This window comes from Musca autumnalis, unplaced genomic scaffold, assembly GCF_047663935.1.
Source record: "Musca autumnalis isolate F117 unplaced genomic scaffold, ASM4766393v1 scaffold_3, whole genome shotgun sequence".
Classification (NCBI taxonomy): domain Eukaryota; kingdom Metazoa; phylum Arthropoda; class Insecta; order Diptera; family Muscidae; genus Musca; species Musca autumnalis.
In genome coordinates this window covers 262,401,383-262,420,198 of record NW_027411866.1, presented here as the reverse complement: position 1 = coordinate 262,420,198, position 18,816 = coordinate 262,401,383, and the positions used below count along the sequence as shown (strand labels likewise).

General features: G+C 33.4%; 4 protein-coding genes across 6 annotated transcripts; 2 read left to right on the top strand and 2 right to left on the bottom strand.

Moving 5' to 3' along the window:
- The first annotated feature begins 2,656 nt into the window (after positions 1-2,656).
- Tmf (TATA element modulatory factor) lies at positions 2,657-6,113 on the top strand. The gene is made up of 5 exons (XM_073978398.1): positions 2,657-3,243; positions 3,353-4,946; positions 5,018-5,273; positions 5,338-5,553; positions 5,757-6,113. Exons 1-5 carry the CDS (start codon positions 2,805-2,807, stop codon positions 5,943-5,945), a joined length of 2,694 nt encoding a protein of 897 aa, XP_073834499.1. The 5' UTR covers positions 2,657-2,804; the 3' UTR covers positions 5,946-6,113.
- LOC141399505 (uncharacterized Golgi apparatus membrane protein-like protein CG5021) lies at positions 6,015-9,677 on the bottom strand. Of its 3 annotated transcripts, none has more exons than XM_073978406.1 (4): positions 9,497-9,677; positions 9,262-9,344; positions 6,842-7,076; positions 6,015-6,506 (listed from the first exon to the last, which is right to left on the bottom strand). In XM_073978406.1, the coding sequence occupies exons 1-4, from the start codon at positions 9,518-9,520 to the stop codon at positions 6,198-6,200; spliced, it is 651 nt and encodes a 216-aa protein (XP_073834507.1). In that variant the 5' UTR covers positions 9,521-9,677; the 3' UTR covers positions 6,015-6,197. The 3 variants fall into 3 exon arrangements, with proteins under 3 accessions (XP_073834507.1, XP_073834509.1, XP_073834508.1); XM_073978408.1 differs by having other exon boundaries at positions 9,506-9,641; XM_073978407.1 differs by lacking the exon at positions 9,497-9,677 and adding an exon at positions 9,377-9,412.
- A 4,646-nt stretch (positions 9,678-14,323) lies between these two features.
- On the top strand, positions 14,324-16,325 carry Cht11 (chitinase-3-like protein). The gene is made up of 4 exons (XM_073978394.1): positions 14,324-14,605; positions 14,663-15,564; positions 15,627-15,774; positions 15,833-16,325. Exons 1-4 carry the CDS (start codon positions 14,562-14,564, stop codon positions 16,179-16,181), a joined length of 1,443 nt encoding a protein of 480 aa, XP_073834495.1. The 5' UTR covers positions 14,324-14,561; the 3' UTR covers positions 16,182-16,325.
- Positions 16,326-16,487: 162 nt separating this feature from the next.
- LOC141399497 (protein FAM32A-like) lies at positions 16,488-17,468 on the bottom strand. The gene is made up of 2 exons (XM_073978395.1): positions 17,154-17,468; positions 16,488-17,088 (listed from the first exon to the last, which is right to left on the bottom strand). The coding sequence occupies exons 1-2, from the start codon at positions 17,361-17,363 to the stop codon at positions 16,966-16,968; spliced, it is 333 nt and encodes a 110-aa protein (XP_073834496.1). The 5' UTR covers positions 17,364-17,468; the 3' UTR covers positions 16,488-16,965.
- Positions 17,469-18,816: the final 1,348 nt, after the last annotated feature.

The window sequence follows — 18,816 nt, the reverse complement described above, 5'->3', positions numbered from 1 at the left end:
AGTTGTTCACAGAAATGTAAAAGAGAATAAACAACTGCTTTTATTTTATAAAAAAATTAAAAAAAAATACATTTGCTCTGTTCCAGAACCTGCAAGAAGCTACTATTTTTAACTACGATAGCATTTTTTCCTTTATGTTATCGGAAAAAATAGTAAAAATTAGTAGATTCTTACAGTTCTGGAACAGACCAATTTTATTTTACCGAAAAATGTGTACGTGTGACTATGGACTTATGCCAAGTATACACTTGCGCTCCAAAATCCACTGGATTTTACGAAATCCTGAAATACACCCCGGTGTTTACACTTATTTTTTGTTGATTTCAAACATATCACAATGATCAAGGTAGATGCATATGCGCAGCTGATCGAACATGGATTTTCAAAACTAGTTGTTGTAAATTGAATTAATCATCAAAAATATACGACAATATAGAACTTTACAACTTTATTTGGAAAATTATCGTAAAACTATATATACATAGTATTAATTGTGTATAGGACTAACAAATGAAAAAATAAAAAATAATTTTATCATTGAGATATCATAATAATAAATTTTAATAGATAACAGTTTTGCTCAGAACCTGCACAATATTAGTACTTGCAGTAGTTTTCTCATTTAGTGCTAAAAATGCGTTCTAGTACTCCGAAGAGACTTGCACTTTTCTATAAACAAAAATAGCGCCGAATAACACCCTCTTCTCCTGTTTTCTACCATACAATTTTGGCCTAGTAAAAAATAGCAGCAAGCACATTGGCATCTAATATGATAGCTGATACGTTGATTTTGACATTTATGCTGGAGTTTTTGCAATTTCCGTCATTTATCCGATCCCGTATTTTTTAAGAAATTTGTATGGGAAGCAATTCGCTATTTTTTCTAACATAACCATTAAAAAATTACGGGAACACAATGGAAAATAGCATTGTAGCAGAGTCATTTAATATTTTTTCACAATTGTTTACAAATTTTGATACTAAAATTTTTTGTTGCAGCAATTGACCATCTACCTTGTTTATTTCGATACGTGAAAAGTGTTGCAACTTTTGGTACTTTTTTAGGCAAAAACAAGGTTGTATATCATCTGTACTGTGATTTCGATGTTGATTTCGCTGAAATCACGAAATTAGATAATTTCATTTTTGTATGCGAAATCATGATAAATTTTGCTTTATTCCGCGCGAAATCACGAAACGCCCTCGAAATCACGAAACGACGCCGAATGTAAACCAAGCATTACTTTCTAATGCTTGGTTTACATTTACGAAATCCACTCGATTTCAACTGTCAAATCCATAGGTTAAACGTCAAATGAAATCCAGATGAGATTTCATTTGACGTTTGAGCTATGGAATTGACAGATGAAATCGAGTGGATTTCGTAAATGTAAACCAAGCATTACACACACATAACCGAAAAGCAGCGAAATTTCTATTTATTTGAATGGATTTCAGGTTAGGGATTTTTATTCCGATAATATCGATTGGCAAAACTATCTATCGATATTGAATTTTTAAATAAAAATCGATATTTTCGATAGTGCCATCGATTTTTTGCCAGCTCTAATAGAGCTGGCAAACCATCGATATTCCCAACATTAGATATTTTCGATATAATATTTTAAAATATCGATTGCTATCGATATTATCGTTAAGTTGTCATCGCCATTAATTTGGAGATAAAAATGGCGGAAACGTCAATGGTTTTCTTTAAATTATGCAAAAGTAGTTCACAGATATGTAAAGGAGAATAAACAATGTTTTTTTTTATAAAAATATTAAAAAAATGCATTTCACTTTTCTGAAAAATGTGTACGTGTATTTTAGGTAGGGAATTTTTGTGCGATAATATCGATAGGAAAAACTATCTACCGATAGGAAAAACTATTTACCGATATTTTGGCCTGTTCCCGTACTCTATAAAGTGGTAAAAGTTGTAAAAGTCTTAAACGATTTTCATATAAATTTTGTGTACGGGAACGCAAAATGTGAAAAAGTGGTAAAAATTTTAAAAACTTTTTAGTTCTGGAACAGAGCTTTAATTTTTAAAAAATAATCGATTTTGTCGATAGTGCCATCGATTTTTTGTCAGCTCTACTATAAAGTAGAGCTGGCAAACCATCGATATTCCCAACATTAGATATTTTCGATATAATAGTTTAAAATATCAATTACTATCGATATTATCGGTAAGCTGTCAACACCATTAATTTGGAGATGAAAATGGCGGAAATGTCATGCTTTTCTTGACATTTTGCACAAGTAGTTCACAGAAATTCAAAGGAGTATAAAAAATTGCTTTTATCTTATAAAAATATTAAAAAATACATTTTTGGCCTGTTCCCGTACTTTATAAGGTGGTAAAAGTCGTAAAAGTTGTAAAAGTCGTAAACGAGTTTCATATAAATTTTGTGTACGGGAACGTAAAATGTGTAAAAGTGGTAAAAATTGTAAGAACTTTTTATTTCTGGAACAGAGCTTTTACCTTTCCGAAAAATATGTACGTGTGACTACGGGCAGCGAAAAAAGCAGCGAAATTTCTATTTATTTTAATGAGTTTTGGGTTGGGGGTTTTTGTTCCGATAATATCGATAGGCAAAACTATCTATCGATATTTAATTTTTAAAAAACAATCGATTTTATCGATAGTGCCATCGATTTTTTGCCAGCTCTACTATAAAGACGTCTTCGATTTCTAGACTTTCAAACTAAAAAAGTCGATTACTTTAATGTCGATTTGCCTATCCCTAGCTTTGTCAAAAACAATTAGAATTAGAAAATATTAAAATATTACTTTACCAATGAGTTGGTTTGACACCAAAAGGCTGGCTAAAGCATTAAAGGAAGCCCAAAAGAAGATAGACAAAGTATTAGATATCCAGGAAGAAGAGGAAGATGTTGGAGTTAAAACGGCAGATGTCATTTTTGAAGAACCAACTCAATTCAACAATGACAAAGAAGGCGATGTAGGTGTCGAAGATAATAAGATAACGACAGCTTCAAACTCAGATTCGTCAATTGGTATTCTATCGCCAGAACAAATTACTTCGTGCACCGATGAACGAGATGGCTCTGAATCTGTGGATGTGTTGGCTACTGATATGACGTCGGATTCACAAACTGTGTTTCCTGAGGCCACAACGGATAGTATAGTTATTATTGGGAGTTCTGGCGATGTCTGTACCGATGATGGAAATCAGAACGACTCAAACATAACAATTATGTGCCAAGGAGAAATTGGTAATAAAAATGTCCTTCCTGGTAAACAATACAACCAAACATGAGTGGTTGGTGTATACAGGAAATAAACTATTAATAAAATCAGTATAAGTAATCATTTTTTTTTTAGAAAAAGCGCATGCAAAGGAACCTGATAAATTGGAGGGCTCAAAAAATTATCAAACGAAGACGAGGGACGATTTTTCTTACGAGCTCCAAACAATTGATTCTGATTCAACACAAAGTTTTGAAGATGTTCAACTTAACTCTACAAGAAGTGAGGAGAAAGTTTTAGTGAGTAATACACCATCCGTACACACATCAAATGATGAAATGGAAACGGCTACATCTTCCGACATCGAAATCATTTCAAATCCAAGTACCACAACAAGAACCAGCCCCCAGAAAGACGAAAAGAAACCGAATGAAAGAACTAAAGTAGAAAGAACCACCTGTGACGCTACAGCGAAAGCAGGACATTGTCGTGAACCATCGGAGATTTCCATTTTCTCAATTGACTCACCTTCAGAGGACGAAGTAGAGAAGCTACTAAAGCGTATATCTGAATTGAACAGTATTGTAGAGGCCAGAGAATTGCGTTTACTGCAATCAGAACAGCGTAATTCCGAATTGCAAGAACGCAACAATGAATTACTGTCCTTAATAAATGAGGATAGCTCGCCTCCATCCGAAGAGTACACCAAACGACTGTCCGCTTTAGAGAAAAAATTCCAGAATTGTATACGTGAAAGGGACGCATTAAGGGCCGAAATTAAGGAATTGCAATCAAAAATTCCAAAGAGCGACGTGACCGAGGCTTTAGCGGAAAGTCAAACTATGGTTGCGGAACTACGACATGAGGGCGAGAAACTGTCCAAGGAAATATTACAACAATCAAATATTATAAAAAAATTACGTTCTAAGGAGAAAAACGTTGAAGTGCAATTGAAGACAATGAAAGAGCAGTTGACTGCAACTAATGAAGAAATAGACCGACTGAAAAAAACACTGTCAGCTAAAGAGGATGTCGAGAGAACACAAATAGAAGCTGTTCATAAAATGTCTTCGGAGAATCAAAAGCTGGAAAAAGACAATAACTCCCTTCGAAGCAAATTGGAAGACACCCAACAAAAACTTATAACATTGCAACATAGTTTTGACGCGGTTAAAGTAGAACTTCAACAACGGTCAAAGCAACATTCCGATCTTTCCATTTCGCGAACAGTAATTCAAACTGCGGAAAAGGAAAAACTACAACTCCAAGCCGAGAATCAGGAACTCCAGAAACAACTACAAGAATTTGCTGATAAGTTACGGTCAACAGAGTTGGCTGCTATTAAAAAAGAACAACAACTGCGCGAAGAAAATCGAAATCTTATGAGTCGCTTAGAAGCGGCAGAGCTAAGAGCAGAATCGTCCACTCACGAAATAAGCCAAACAACTATACCTTTAATGCGACATTTAGAATCTCTGCAACAAACGTTAAATCAGCGGACAAACAACTGGAATAAGGAAGAGAAGGGTCTACTGGAAAAATTAGATGCAGCCAAAAAACGACTTCATTCTCTTGAACGCATTGAAGAAACGTCGAAGGAACAAATAGAATTGCTAAAATCTCGGTGTCAGGAGTTGGAAGAAAGTCTGTCCAAAACAATAATGCAGGAGGAAAAAACAAAGATTGCTCTACAATTAGAAATGAATCAAAAAGAAGCGGACCATAGTAGGTAAATAACATCAAACACGAAATTCACATCTCGTAGTGTTATAATTCATATTCCATATTCATAAATTACAGAAAAATTTCTGAGCTTATGCTAGAATTGGAGCTTAGTAAGTCCAAGATAAAAACTTTGGAAGATCATCTAGACGAAGTTGAAAATAGACTAAGTGCTTCTGTTGAATGTTTACAACAGGAACGGGAACAAACGACAAATTCATTCACCGAATTGCAAAATTCCGTTTCAGCAGATACAAATAGACATTCTCCAACAGCCAGTGGAGGTGTAAATTCCATAGAAGATGGGGGAAGTATAGATTGGCATCACCAAGAGGTTTTTCTTATTAAACGTAGCACAAATGTACATATTACTGTATTTTGTAACTATTTCAAAACAGGACGATTTCGATTGCATATCTAATCCTGGTGGTCGACAAGGATTGAATTTCCATTTCATAGCAGCCAATACAACCAACAATTTTGAGTACTTGCAATCTATGCTGAAGCAGAGAGATGGCGAATTGGCACAAGCGCAGTGGGAGCTTTCCCGTATACAGGCTGAGAAGAACGTTCTACAAGAGGAACTTTCTCACCTCTCAATAGAAATGGAAAATGTATGTTGGTAGTAGTAAGATATGTATGATTGATCTAATGTTGAAAATCGGTACCGAAGTTTTAACGTTTTATTTGATGAATTACCTTGTTTCTGAAGTAAAAGTAACCCTAAAGATGAAAAAAATCCTACTTTCGGCGCCGAATTTGAATTGCAGATCAATTGGGATTTTATCACCACTTATACATATTTTATTTACTATAGATCAAGGACAAAATGCATTCTTACGAAGCAATGGAGACAAACTACAATGATTTACAAACTAGATATGACGCCCTATTGCAAATGTATGGAGAAAAAGTTGAACGATGTGAAGAACTTGAGTTGGATCTTAACGAATGCAAAGAGGCATACAAAACTCAAATTCAAGATTTGCTCAAGATGAGAACATGATGCATACAACTCTCTTACCTTGTATTTTATTTTAAATCAGTGTGATTATTTAGCAGTTACGTTATATTATTTGTTTTAGTGTTGTCAAAATATGTTTATTATCTTCTAATAATAAGAATGTTATATATCATTTTAGCTCATTAAAATTATCTCCGTGGAAGCTAATAACATGCCCCAAGAATTTTAATTTTAATGTTACCATTCTTAAATATATTTACAAATACGTGACGGTAGAGTGGAATGAATTAAGATTTAAATTACGCCTGTAGGTCGGGCAGTTGTAGGTTGAGCCGTCGGTTTAGTCATAATTTCCATGGCATTTTTGAAAATTTGTGTTTTAACAAAGTCTGTGGCAGCTGAATTTAAGTCTTTGTTGGCTCCAAAATTACATTTTATGTATCCATACAGATTTGCGCCATTTAAAGCAAGAGCAATCATGACTAAGAGCAACCATTTGAACTTCAACCCAAATAATGCAACAATGAAAAAAAGACTCCAAAACACAGGGCACAATATCAGTCCCAGCCAGAATATACGAGCCTCGTGATTGTTGACTTTGCCCTTTGCATAAAAAAACGAGAAATTGAATATGTAGTTCACTTTGGTTGATTAAGCATAGCTCAAGTCTCGTTTAGGTAGGTCACCGTAACACGGTCCTAAATGAAACCACTTAGCTAAGAGGTAGTTTAGACTAGCCATCCATGTCATATGTTCCAACATTTTTCGATCTTATACAGTCGCTAATGTGTTGCAATATTGGGGATTTTCCTTAGTCCCGGTCCACACATGCAGTGAAATTACGTCTCCACATTGTGTGGGTAGATATGGAATGTTTTTATTTCGGTACATATGACATTGATGGCTAGTGTAAGTAAACTTCCTCTAAACGTACCTACCTTTTTAGCTTCATATAACCAATGAGATACTCCCTCATCGTCCACGTAATTCCACCAACGCAAGCCAACCAGCAGACGACCAGTAATGTTCTTTACTGTCCAGAAATCTGCCGATAAGAATAATACTACGAAGACAAAACTTGTAATGAAAGAGTCACTAAACCATCCGCAGAACATGTAGATCACAATTGCAGCACTGCGAAAGAATAAATGGAAGAATGTGACATATGGATGCCTAAAAAGCAAATGTGGAATATTAATTTTTGTTTTCATAATTCAATTCACATATGTAGTCGCAATATACATTGGGCAAGTTTGTAGAAGAGACACGCAAAAAGAATGGCTATTTAAAGAAAACTTTAATTTTTTACTTTTCCTTGTTTGTTCTACCATGGAATAACAAAGAAAACTTTATTAACCCTGTTTTCTATTCGTCATAAATTTTCGGTTTTTGTAACTTTTTTTAAATATATTTGGCAAAAAAACAGGTCTTTATCGAACTTTTTCTGCAATATTGGTATATATTTTAATATTTGCAAACAGAATCTTCGTTCCTGTGTGTTTAAAAATATTATATTTTATAGCAAATTATTAAAATTTAGCGCTAAGGAAAAACACTATCTTAGAAAATATAAAACTGGTTATATTTCATTATAAAAACGGCATAAGTAAAAGGAAATTTTGAATATTTAGTCGAATATACATAGCTGTAATCATATGCAAAAGTCACGAAAATATAGGAATAATAGATTTCATGAAACACATAAGCCAGCCAAAACCAAGGACTGGTTGGAAAGATAGAGGAATCTCCTTAAAAATTTACGGCTAAACCTCCCTTAATTTTCTTGAAATTGGTCACCGAGCCCTAAATAACTTTCAGAAGATAGAAATTATCCACTTACATTCCTAAAAATCATAAGCTTAAAGCTCCTCATAGGCTTGTAACACATAAAAGGTCATTCGTAAATACATGTCTTCTAGAAGATCATTTGTACTTTTTATGTTGGAGTACACAGAAAAGCCAGAAACTTGGTGGTATACTAATTTGTCTGCTTAGGCATTCAAAACTAACACCATTTCACCAAGTTTCTGATTTACATTAAGTTTTGAAGGTACATCAAGGCGAAACTTGAACTAGATTATTCGTTACGTAAATAAGCCGATAGTTTGTGATGTGTTACAAGGCTATGAGAAGATTTAACCTTATGATTTTTTGGAATGGAAGTGCATATGTTTTATCTTCTGAAAGTTATTTAGTTTAACATCCCTTCCATTACCTGGAGTATAAGAATTCAATCAATCAAAATATTTTATATTTAATATAGTTTTTTTTTTTATTTTATAATTACTACCCCTATTTTTATACCTAGTAATTGTGTTTTGGAGTAGTAAAAATTTACTTGTTATCATGGCATTATATTGCAGTGTACTGCCTTAAGGTCGAAAGACTGGGCATATGTCAATTGAAATAAATAAATTTCAAGAAATTTAAGGGCGGTTTAGCCCTAATTTGTCAGGAGATTCCTCTTCCCCCCAGTCCTTGGTTTGGGTTGGCTTATGTGTTTCACGAAATCTATTATTCCTATATTTTCATGACTTTTGCACCTGATAACTATATTCGACTAAATAATCAAAAATAAGCTAAATTTCCTTTTACTTATGCCGTTTTTATAATGAAATAAAACTAGTTTTAACTTTTCTAAGATAGCGTTTTTCCTTAGCGCTAAATTTTAGAATTAGCTATAAAATATAATAATGCTGTGCGCAAATATTAAAATGTATACTAATATTGCAGAAAAAGTTCCATAAAGACCTGTTTTTTTCGCCAAAATATTTAAAAATAGTTACAAAAACCGAATATTTTTGACGCATAGAAAACAGGGTTAACAAACTTTTCTTTATTATTCCTGCTTATAGGGATGTCATGGAACCATGTTATATACATTTTTTGATTGCCACAGGACCAACATTTTTTTTTAAGTTTTAAGTATTTAATTTTATGGTTATTGGATATGAGCTTCTAAAATACTGAGGTGTTATTCGGGTATGTTCTGAGACACATTTAACCTCTCACTTCACACCTCAAGCATTTTCTCCTATTTTTGGCGAATTTCTTGGGGCTAATATTCATTGGCGTATTTAAAAAGAACAGTACACCCTATTCCATCTGTAAAATACTCGAAAAATAAGCGTTAATGGGGTGAAAAAATGCTTTGGGGCGTGAAATGAAAGGTGTGTCTCAGAACATACCCGATTATTGGTAAAATTGAAAACCGAATATTTTTGACACTCACTGTACTCGCGAACTGTCTGTAAAGGAATTTTATTCCCAGATTTTAAAGGGAAACGAGAAAACTTGCCGCAAGGAAAATTGCCGAATGTAAATCTGGACCTGGACATAAAGTAGAATGTTATCTTACGAATATTTTGTCCCTCCTGCACTAGGATCTCGCATCTCATCTTCCTCGCCAAAAGGGATTGTATCGTCATCAAGTAGTGGTACCTAAGAAAAATTATTTTAATTTCAATGTTTACATTCACATTTTTCAGTTCCATTGTATTAAATTAAGGACGAAACATTGTCAATAGCACAACCTTCACCGTACGGCAACACACATTTATGTATATTGAATGATCTTATTGAAAAATTCTTACATTTCTTACCGTGGCCGAAGTCATCTTAATCAGAAAAAAAATATTTTATTCTTTACTTCGCTTTTATGTTTTTTTATTTATTTCATAAACGTCAGCTCTCGCTTAAGAGATCTAAAGCAACATTTTTCTAAGCGATAAATTTTCGATAGCAGACTAGAGCTGGCAAAAAATCGATGGCACTATCGATAATATCGATTGTTATTGAAAAATTCAATATCGATAGATAGTTTTGCCTATCGATATTATCGGAATAAAAACCCATAACCTGAAATCCATTGAAATAAATAGAAATTTCGCTGTTTTTCGGTTATGTGTGTGTAAGAAAGTAAGTCCGTAGTCACACGTACACATTTTTCGGTAAAATAAAATGTATTTTTTTGCATTTTTTATAAAATAAAAGCAGTTGTTTATTCTCCTTTACATTTTTGTGCACTACTTTAGCATAATTTCAAGAAAATCATTGACATTTCCACCATTTTCATCTCCAAATTAATGGTGATGACAACTTAACGATAATATCGATAGCAATCGATATTTTAAAACATTATATCGAAAATATCTAATGTTGGGAATATCGATGGTTTGCCAGCTCTATAGCAGACAGTTACATATGTACACTAGAGCTGGCAAAAAATCGATCGCACTATCGATAATATCGATTGTTATTTAAAAATTCAATATCGATAGATAGTTTTGCCTATCGATATTATCGGAATAAAAACCCCTAACCTGAAATAAATAGAAATTTCGCTGCTTTTCGGTTATGTGTGTGTAAGAAAGTAAGTCCGTAGTCACAAGTACACAGTTTTCGGTAAAATAAAATGTATTTTTTTAATTTTTTTTATAAAATAAAAGCATTTGTTTATTCTACTTTACATTTATGTGAGCTACTTTTGCATAATTTCAAGAAAATCTTTGACATTTCCGCCATTTTCATCTCCAAATTAGTGGCGATGACAACATAACGATAATATCGATAGCAATCGATATTTTAAAACATTATATCGGAAATATCTAATGTTGGGAATATCGATGGTTTGCCAGCTCTAATGTACACCGTAGAGTAGAGCTGGCAAACCATCGATATTCCCAACATTAGTCGATGGTCAGACTAGCACGATTTCAACATGGCGACGTCAAGTTTATAGGCGAGGGGTATGAAGTAGTGAAACCCATGTACATGGTTTTCTGTGTTTGTTGTGTTGCCTCTTCTTGTTCTTCGTTGCAAGATTTTTTCTTCAATTTTCTTTCATTTTTTATTTTCTCAAGCAAACGTTAACAACAAAGCAAACATAAATATATTTAATAAAAACATTTAATTAATGAAATAGTGAAAATTTAACTATTAATATTAATTTAATTATTAATGTTAATTATTTTGTGTTGTTTTTTGGTTTATTTATGTCTTTTTTTGTTTTTATTAGTATGAGAAACACAACAAACGCGAATGGTAAAATAAAGAGGACACGCAAAGATCTTAAATTTCACGTTAACGTGTGTGGACATTAACGAAATTTGAAAAGAAACTTTAACGAAATTGGTTTCATGAAACCTTGCTAGTCTGACCATCGACTTAGATATTTTCGATATAATATTTTAAAATATCGATTGCTATCGATATTATCGTTAAGCTGTCAACACCATTAATTTGAAGATGAAAATGGCGGAAATGTCAATGGTTTTCTTGACATTTTGCACAAGTAGTTCACAGAAATGTAAAGGAGAATAAACAATTGCTTTTACTTTATAAAAATACATTTTACTTTTCCGAAAAATATGTTCGTGTGACTACGGACTTACTTTTTCACACACACAAAACGAAAAACAACGAAATTTCTATTTATTTCAATGAATTTTAGGTTGGGGATTTTTGTTCCGATAATATCGATAGGCAAAACTATCAATCGATATTTCATTTTTAAAAATAATCGATTTTATCGATAGTGCCATCGATTTTTTGCCAGCTCTACCGTAGAGGTGGAAAACAGTCGATATTCCCAACATTAGATATTTTCGATATAATATTTTAAAATATCAATTGCTATCGATATTATCATTATGCTTTTCTTGACATTTTGCACAAGTAGTTCACAGAAAAGTAGTTGGAGTAGCTACGATGTAATGAAGATGTAATGAATGAATTCAAAGTAATTAGATCTCCAATTTCTAGCTTTAACAACTTTTTTCCCTGCGCGAAAATTGATTGTCATTTACATACATACCACATCATATATCTGTTAATTATTATCAACATTAATTTTTTTATATTGTATTATTAATTTGTATTCAACTTACAAGTTGCTTTAGCATTGGAGTAGCTATGATGTAATGAAGAATTTTTTCTAGCTTTAACCAGTTTTTATCACTGCGCGAAAACTTTTTATCATTTGCATACCACATCATACATCTCTTAATGATCATTTCATAATTTAACTAATAACTTATACGATATACTTATTATTAATCTGTTGCTTTAAAATTGGAGTAGCTATGACGTAATGAAGAATTTAAAAAAAAAATTAAAGAATATAATTGTAACCAAAATAATTAGATCTCCAATTTCTAGATTTAAGATGAATTATATATATGAAATTGTTTTTAGAGTAGCTATGATATTTAGGTGGATTCTTTGTAATTATATAAATTGGCCTCAAAATTGGCTTCAATTGCAAAGCAAATAAATAAAATAAAAAATAAAAAAATAAAAAAGTAAAGGAAAATAAACAATTGCTTTTTTTATAAAAATATTAAAAAAAAAAATACATTTTACTTTTCCGAAAAATGTGTTCGTGTGACTACGGACTTACTTTCTCACACGCACAAACCCGAAAAGTCCCAATTTACATTAGGCGAGTTTACTTGCGGCAATTGTCAGTTTGATGGAGAGAGAGGTGAGGTATATGGTAACCCTTTGCCTCTCAACACCCTCTCTCACCCACAAACTGACAATTGCCGCAAGTAAACTCGCCTAATGTAAATTGGGACAAAGCAGAGAAATTTCTATTTATTTCAATGAATTATAGGTTGGGGGTTCTTGTTACGAAAACATCGATAGGAAAAACTATCTATCGATAGTTTTTTGACGTTTTAGATTCAATTAGCTGGGCTGAGGCATCTACTAGAGCTGGCAAATCATCGATATTCCCAACATTAGATATTTTCGATATAATGTTTTAAAATATCGATTGCTATCGATATTATCGTTAAGTTGTCATTGCCATTAATTTGGAGATGAAAATGGCGGAAATGTCAAAGATTTTCTTGAAATTATGCAAAAGTAGCTCACATAAATGTAAAGTAGAATAAACAAATGCTTTTCCAACTGACCACCAGTTGGAAAACGGAAAATGGACAACTTTGTTCTACAAAAAACTGAAATTGAATATTCCTAGTATGAGGAAATGTTCTCTGGGACTCTATCTTTCATTCCATGCATTCAGTTTGGACGAGGTTTGTATATTGAAGATTCCAGAGGCGATTCTCTGTCCTGACCACCAGTTGGAAAACGGAAAATGGACAACTTTGTTCTACAAAAAACTGAAATTGAATATTCCTAGTATGAGGAAATGTTCTCTAGGACTCTTTCTTTCATTCCATGCATTCAGTTTGGACGAGGTTTGTATATTGAAGATTCCAGAGGCGATTCTCTGTCCTGACCACCAGTTGGAAAACGGAAAATTGACAACTTTGTTCTACAAAAAACTGAAATTGAATATTCCTAGTATGAGGAAATGTTCTCTGGGACTCTATCTTTCATTCCATGTATTCAGTTTGGACGAGGTTTGTATATTGAAGATTCCAGAGGCGATTCTCTGTCCTGACCACCAGTTGGAAAACGGAAAATGGACAACTTTGTTCTACAAAAAACTGAAATTGAATATTCCTAGTATGAAGAAATGTTCTCTGGGACTCTATCTTTCATTCCATGCATTCAGTTTGGACGAGGTTTGTATATTGAAGATTCCAGAGGCGATTCTCTGTCCTGACCACCAGTTGGAAAACGGAAAATGGACAACTTTGTTCTACAAAAAACTGAAATTGAATATTCCTAGTATGAGGAAATGTTCTCTGGGACTCTATCTTTCATTCCATGCATTCAGTTTGGACGAGGTTTGTATATTGAAGATTCCAGAGGCGATTCTCTGTCCTGACCACCAGTTGGAAAACGGAAAATCGACAACTTTGTTCTACAAAAAACTGAAATTGAATATTCCTAGTATGAGGAAATGTTCTCTGGGACTCTTTCTTTCATTCCATGCATTCAGTTTGGACGAGGTTTGTATAGGGGAGATTCCAGAGGCGATTCTATGTCCTGACCACCAGTTGGAAAACGGAAAATGGACAACTTTGTTCTACAAAAAACTGAAATTGAATATTCCTAGTATGAGGAAATGTTCTCTGGGACTCTATCTTTCATTCCATGCATTCAGTTTGGACGAGGTTTGTCCTGACCACCGGTCAATTTTAGGTTCAAAACAATGCGTTATTTGATATGGTTTGGTAACATTGACGTACATTTAACTCTTGAAAATTACTTAAATTTTATTATTTATAATAAGATGGATTGTTTTTAGAGTTTTTCATTCATAATTTTATAAAATTAATTAATTATAATATTCGTCGCTAACTTTTTTCGTCAGCAGGGTTGCAAAAATAGTACTAAATGTGAATTTTTGACGTTCTGTGTCACCCTGTGAATTTCGATAACTCTGTGTTATCGAAAGTTGGCGACGTCGCTAACTTCACGCAGGTCTACGATTTTTAGATTTTTGACTGCAAAAAATCGATTAATCGATTAACCGAAAGTCGACTTACCTATCCCTATTTAGATTCGATCAGCTGGGCTGAGGCATCAACCTTTGTAATTGTACCATGCTACAAACCAACTGACGTTTCGCTGTTCAGCTGTTCTTTGTTATTATTATTACTTCATTATCTGTAAACAATCAATAAAATCAATTTCAATTTGTTAATATGTATTATGATTAGAAAAAACAAGTCATTCAAAATAGCTTGGTGTTGAACATTCGAGGGGAGTTAATTTTGCGTTATTAATGCTTCACAGATGGCTACATCCTACGAACTGATTGATGAAACCAGTGGAATAAGGTAGAGTTTAATTTTGCCAGGACTACATCTGCAGTAAATAAATTTTAATTGTTTTAGCTATACGCATTTAAGATGGCGCATACTATTCTTAGTCTGCATATGTGCCTTTTCAACCTTCTTAGTGTATCAAGCCTGGGAGTTTGTTTATAGTCCATTTCATAACGGTGTTCATCGATATCCCCATTCTACACCTGCTGTACCTGCTATTTGGTCACAGAGGGCTTCATTGTACAGCTTAGCTTATCAGGAGCAGAGCGGAGAATCACATGATTTTCGTTTAGTAAAAAACTCAACATTCCGTATAAAATATTTACATTCTGATGAAGACAATGAATACATATCAAGCAACGGCGAATTAAATCCCGCCCCCAATAAAACATTACTCATCTGTTATTATTGTACGCCAGATTCCAAAGATGGTTATGTTGATATGAATTTAACCGATGTAAATGGTACTCTTTGTACGCACATTAATGTAGGAATGGCCCAGATAATCAATTCAACCATAGTATTAAGTACAGATCTCAAAAATGTGCTATTATACGATATATCCAAATTACGAAGTAAACATCCTACCGTCAAATTTTTGTTATGGATCGGCGGAGGCGGATTAGCTAGCGATGGTTTTCCCAAAATGGTTAAGAATCATGAGAACCGCAAACTTTTTATTCAGTCTTTAAAATCGATTTTAAGCACTTATAAATTAGATGGCTGTGATTTAGATTGGGAGTTTCCCAGTGCGTATAACCGAGAACGTATGCATTTCTCCCAATTATTATACGAAATTCGTCAAGAATATAAACGGGAAAGAAGAAACTATTTGTTATCTTTGGCCGTAGCTGCTCCCGAAGGTATTTCAGTGTTTTCCTACGACGTAGGTGAAATAAACAAATATGCCGATCATGTGAACATAATGACATATGATTTTCATTTTTACACAAAAGGGACACCATTCACAGGTATCAGTACTGCAAATGTGTGCGTCCTTAACATATACACTGATTATTACCCTGTATTTTAGGTATTAATGCTCCACTATATAGACGGGAAAATGAACATTCCATATTATCAACCCTAAATATTAATTATTCTGTAAACTGGTGGATAGCAAACGGATTGGAACGTAAAAAGGTTATTGTTGGATTGCCTACTTACGGGCATTCTTTCAGGTTTGTACAAAACATCAATAAATTAGAGCACTGATTCTAGGAATTATTTTCATTACAGTTTAGTAAATCCATTCAACACTAAGATTGGAGCACCAGCATTTGGATACGGCTACTCGGGCAACCAAGGATTTGTAACTGCATCTGAAGTATGCTGGTTTCTTGAACAAAATGTTCTCTCAACATTTGAATTTGACAAAGAGACATGTTCTCCTTATGCAAGCAGCGGGACCGAATGGATTTCATTCGAGAATACAGCCAGTATGAAGTGCAAAAGTGAATACATAAGAAAGCTGGGTTTAGGTGGTGCAATGATCTTTTCATTGAATACGGACGATTTCAGAGGGATATGTACGGCAAATAAAACATTTCCTCTTTTACAAACAGTTTATGACACATTAAAGCTATAAGTAAATAAATTCAAAAATGTCTTTAAATCAGGGTCGCGCTGTCTTTGCAAAGAAGTATAGTGAGGGCGCCCACTGAGTTGTTTTTGCATTTGCTTCTCTCTCTCACGTACAGTGTACGTGTAAATAAACAAACGATGAATATCATGTGGTTGTTGTTTTTTTCACCCATGCATACACATATGCTGTAGTATTGATGGAAATATTATGGGCGACGCTGCTTTAAATGCTACATTTGACATATAAAGTAAGGTACTTGCATATTTATATCTGCAGATAGCCATCATTTGTGATAAAAACCATTTCAACTTGATTTGCCAAAATCATAAACATGGCTTATTGTTTAATTTTAAAAACATTGTCAAAAAATAATTTCCTCTACCGACTCTTCGCAGAACTTTAAATTGCAAGTTTTTTTAAGTAGCCTATGGAGTAAATTTCGGCAACGCGACTAATTTTTTTTAAATCGTAAATTTTTTCAAGTAGACAAGGACATTTTCGGAACTTTGGAAGTATACATTTCCGCAACAAAAAATACATCGTTGGAATGGGCATGAAAAGCACTATTTGTGGTTATTCTCCGACAATTTTCTGGCGTGGGTCGGTAAAGCAAATTTTAGCGAAATCAATTATTCATATCATCAAGGATACATAACAGATGGTTTCTTAGGTATGTTGTCTAGTAATGAATAAATTCACATTGAACAGAATTTATATTTATGTGTTTTTAATTTCTATACATCCCTTAAGGACACAGGAAAATATGTATGTGTCCAAACAAATACTTCTACTTAGTCCATGAAACCTTAGGAATATCAAAGTGCTCAGTTAATGTATCTAAGTGCTCATTGAATTTTTCCACTCTCTCCTTATGCGTGGTCGTTGCCTTCTCCAGAATTCGTTTATTGCGCTAAAAATAAGCAGTATAATTATACATATGTATATACCGGAATAATTTTAATATTTTTATAATACCATTTTTTCCTGTTGTTGTTTAAATGCTAGTTCGGCCTTAGTCAAAGATACGTTGCTACTGCTGGACCTTTCGGAAGAAAGATTTTGTTGCAATATTTTTTCTCGTTCTTTATCTTTGTCCTTGCTTTTCTTCTTCTTCTTTTTCTTTATTCCTGCATCATTTTTCAACTTTAGTTTACTTTTTGCTACATTATCATATTCGTCGGACATTATTATTTATTTTTGATCTGAGAAAAAATTATATTTTATTAAGACTTGTTTTTCAATGGAGTGTTTACATGAATGACCGAACATGGCCCAATTACAGCAAGCGAATTCAAAGAAGAACAAAGATTTGAAACGTCAAAATTCATAAACAGAAGCGAACATTTTCTTGAGGCGAATTTCTTTTCCTTCAATTCAGGTAGATACATGGTACAATTAGAAAGGTAGATGCCTCAGCCCAGCTGATCGAATCTAAAACGTCAAAAAACTATGAATGCGCCATGAAAAATCAAAACAATATACCATATGATTAGGTAAGTAAGAGATAGCATGTCTACACTTTATAGACAAACACAATCGATAAAAAGAGACAACAAGAGACCATTTGGCGAAAATTTTGCGAAATACCCCAGAATAAATAAAATGCATTTATTATTTGTGTAAAACAAGAATAAAAAGAACGTTATTATATAAACTCAAATTAAAAAAGTTTTCATTAAATTCAATCATTATTGAGTGTACTTCCTCCGTTCTCCATTTAATCCAAGCGCAACTGATTTTGCTTCGTCATCCTAAAGGTTTTTTATGTTGCCTTCCCATCACTAGTTCAGCTTTCGACTCCAACTCCACTCCATTAAAAATTTCCGTCTCGTAATTTACCACAAAAATGTTCGCAACTTTAGTTTGTATTTTTTTATTTTATAACAAATTCTTCGAAATATATTGGTCTGTTCCTTTACTTTAAAATGGTAAAACCGGCAAAAGTAGCAAAAGTTGTGAACTGCTCTCATATGAATTGTGTGGTGTCAGAAGTAAAGGAACGCTTTTCGAGTAAAAAGTGGCAAAACTTGGAGATTCTTGCACGTAAAGGAACAGGGTTTATATGTACACTCTTATTTCTCGTTTCTCTAAAGAAGAAATGATGTCGGCAGGGGTGGGTAGGGATCAACCAACTATTTTTGTTTTGTAGGGATCTCTAAAACAACCGCTTATAAAATGTATCCAACGGAGTGCATTTTTCATAACTCCATGTGGACTACATCGAAGGGTGCAGTGAAATCATAACTCCACATGAACAACTTCCAAAATTTTTTGCTGGGATAAACTGCTAAAATAAACTATTGTGAATTTAATTCTCATTATACGTGTACAACATTAATGGCCTGTTCCCGTACTTTATAAAGTGGTAATAGTCGTAAACTATTTTCATATATATTTTGTGTACGGTGGTAAAAACTTTTTAGTTCTGGAACAGAGCTTAAGTTTATTTGTTGTCTTTTTTCGAAATACATCTACCTATTTCTGTACAGTTTGACACTTCTATACCTCACAGCGAATTCAAATTACAAATATTAATTTTGACAGCTCAAATCTAAACCATCTGACAGACTGAAAACGGAAACGTGCCAGAGTTGTCGTCGTACAATGCGAATGACAGACTGAAAACGGAATCGTGCCA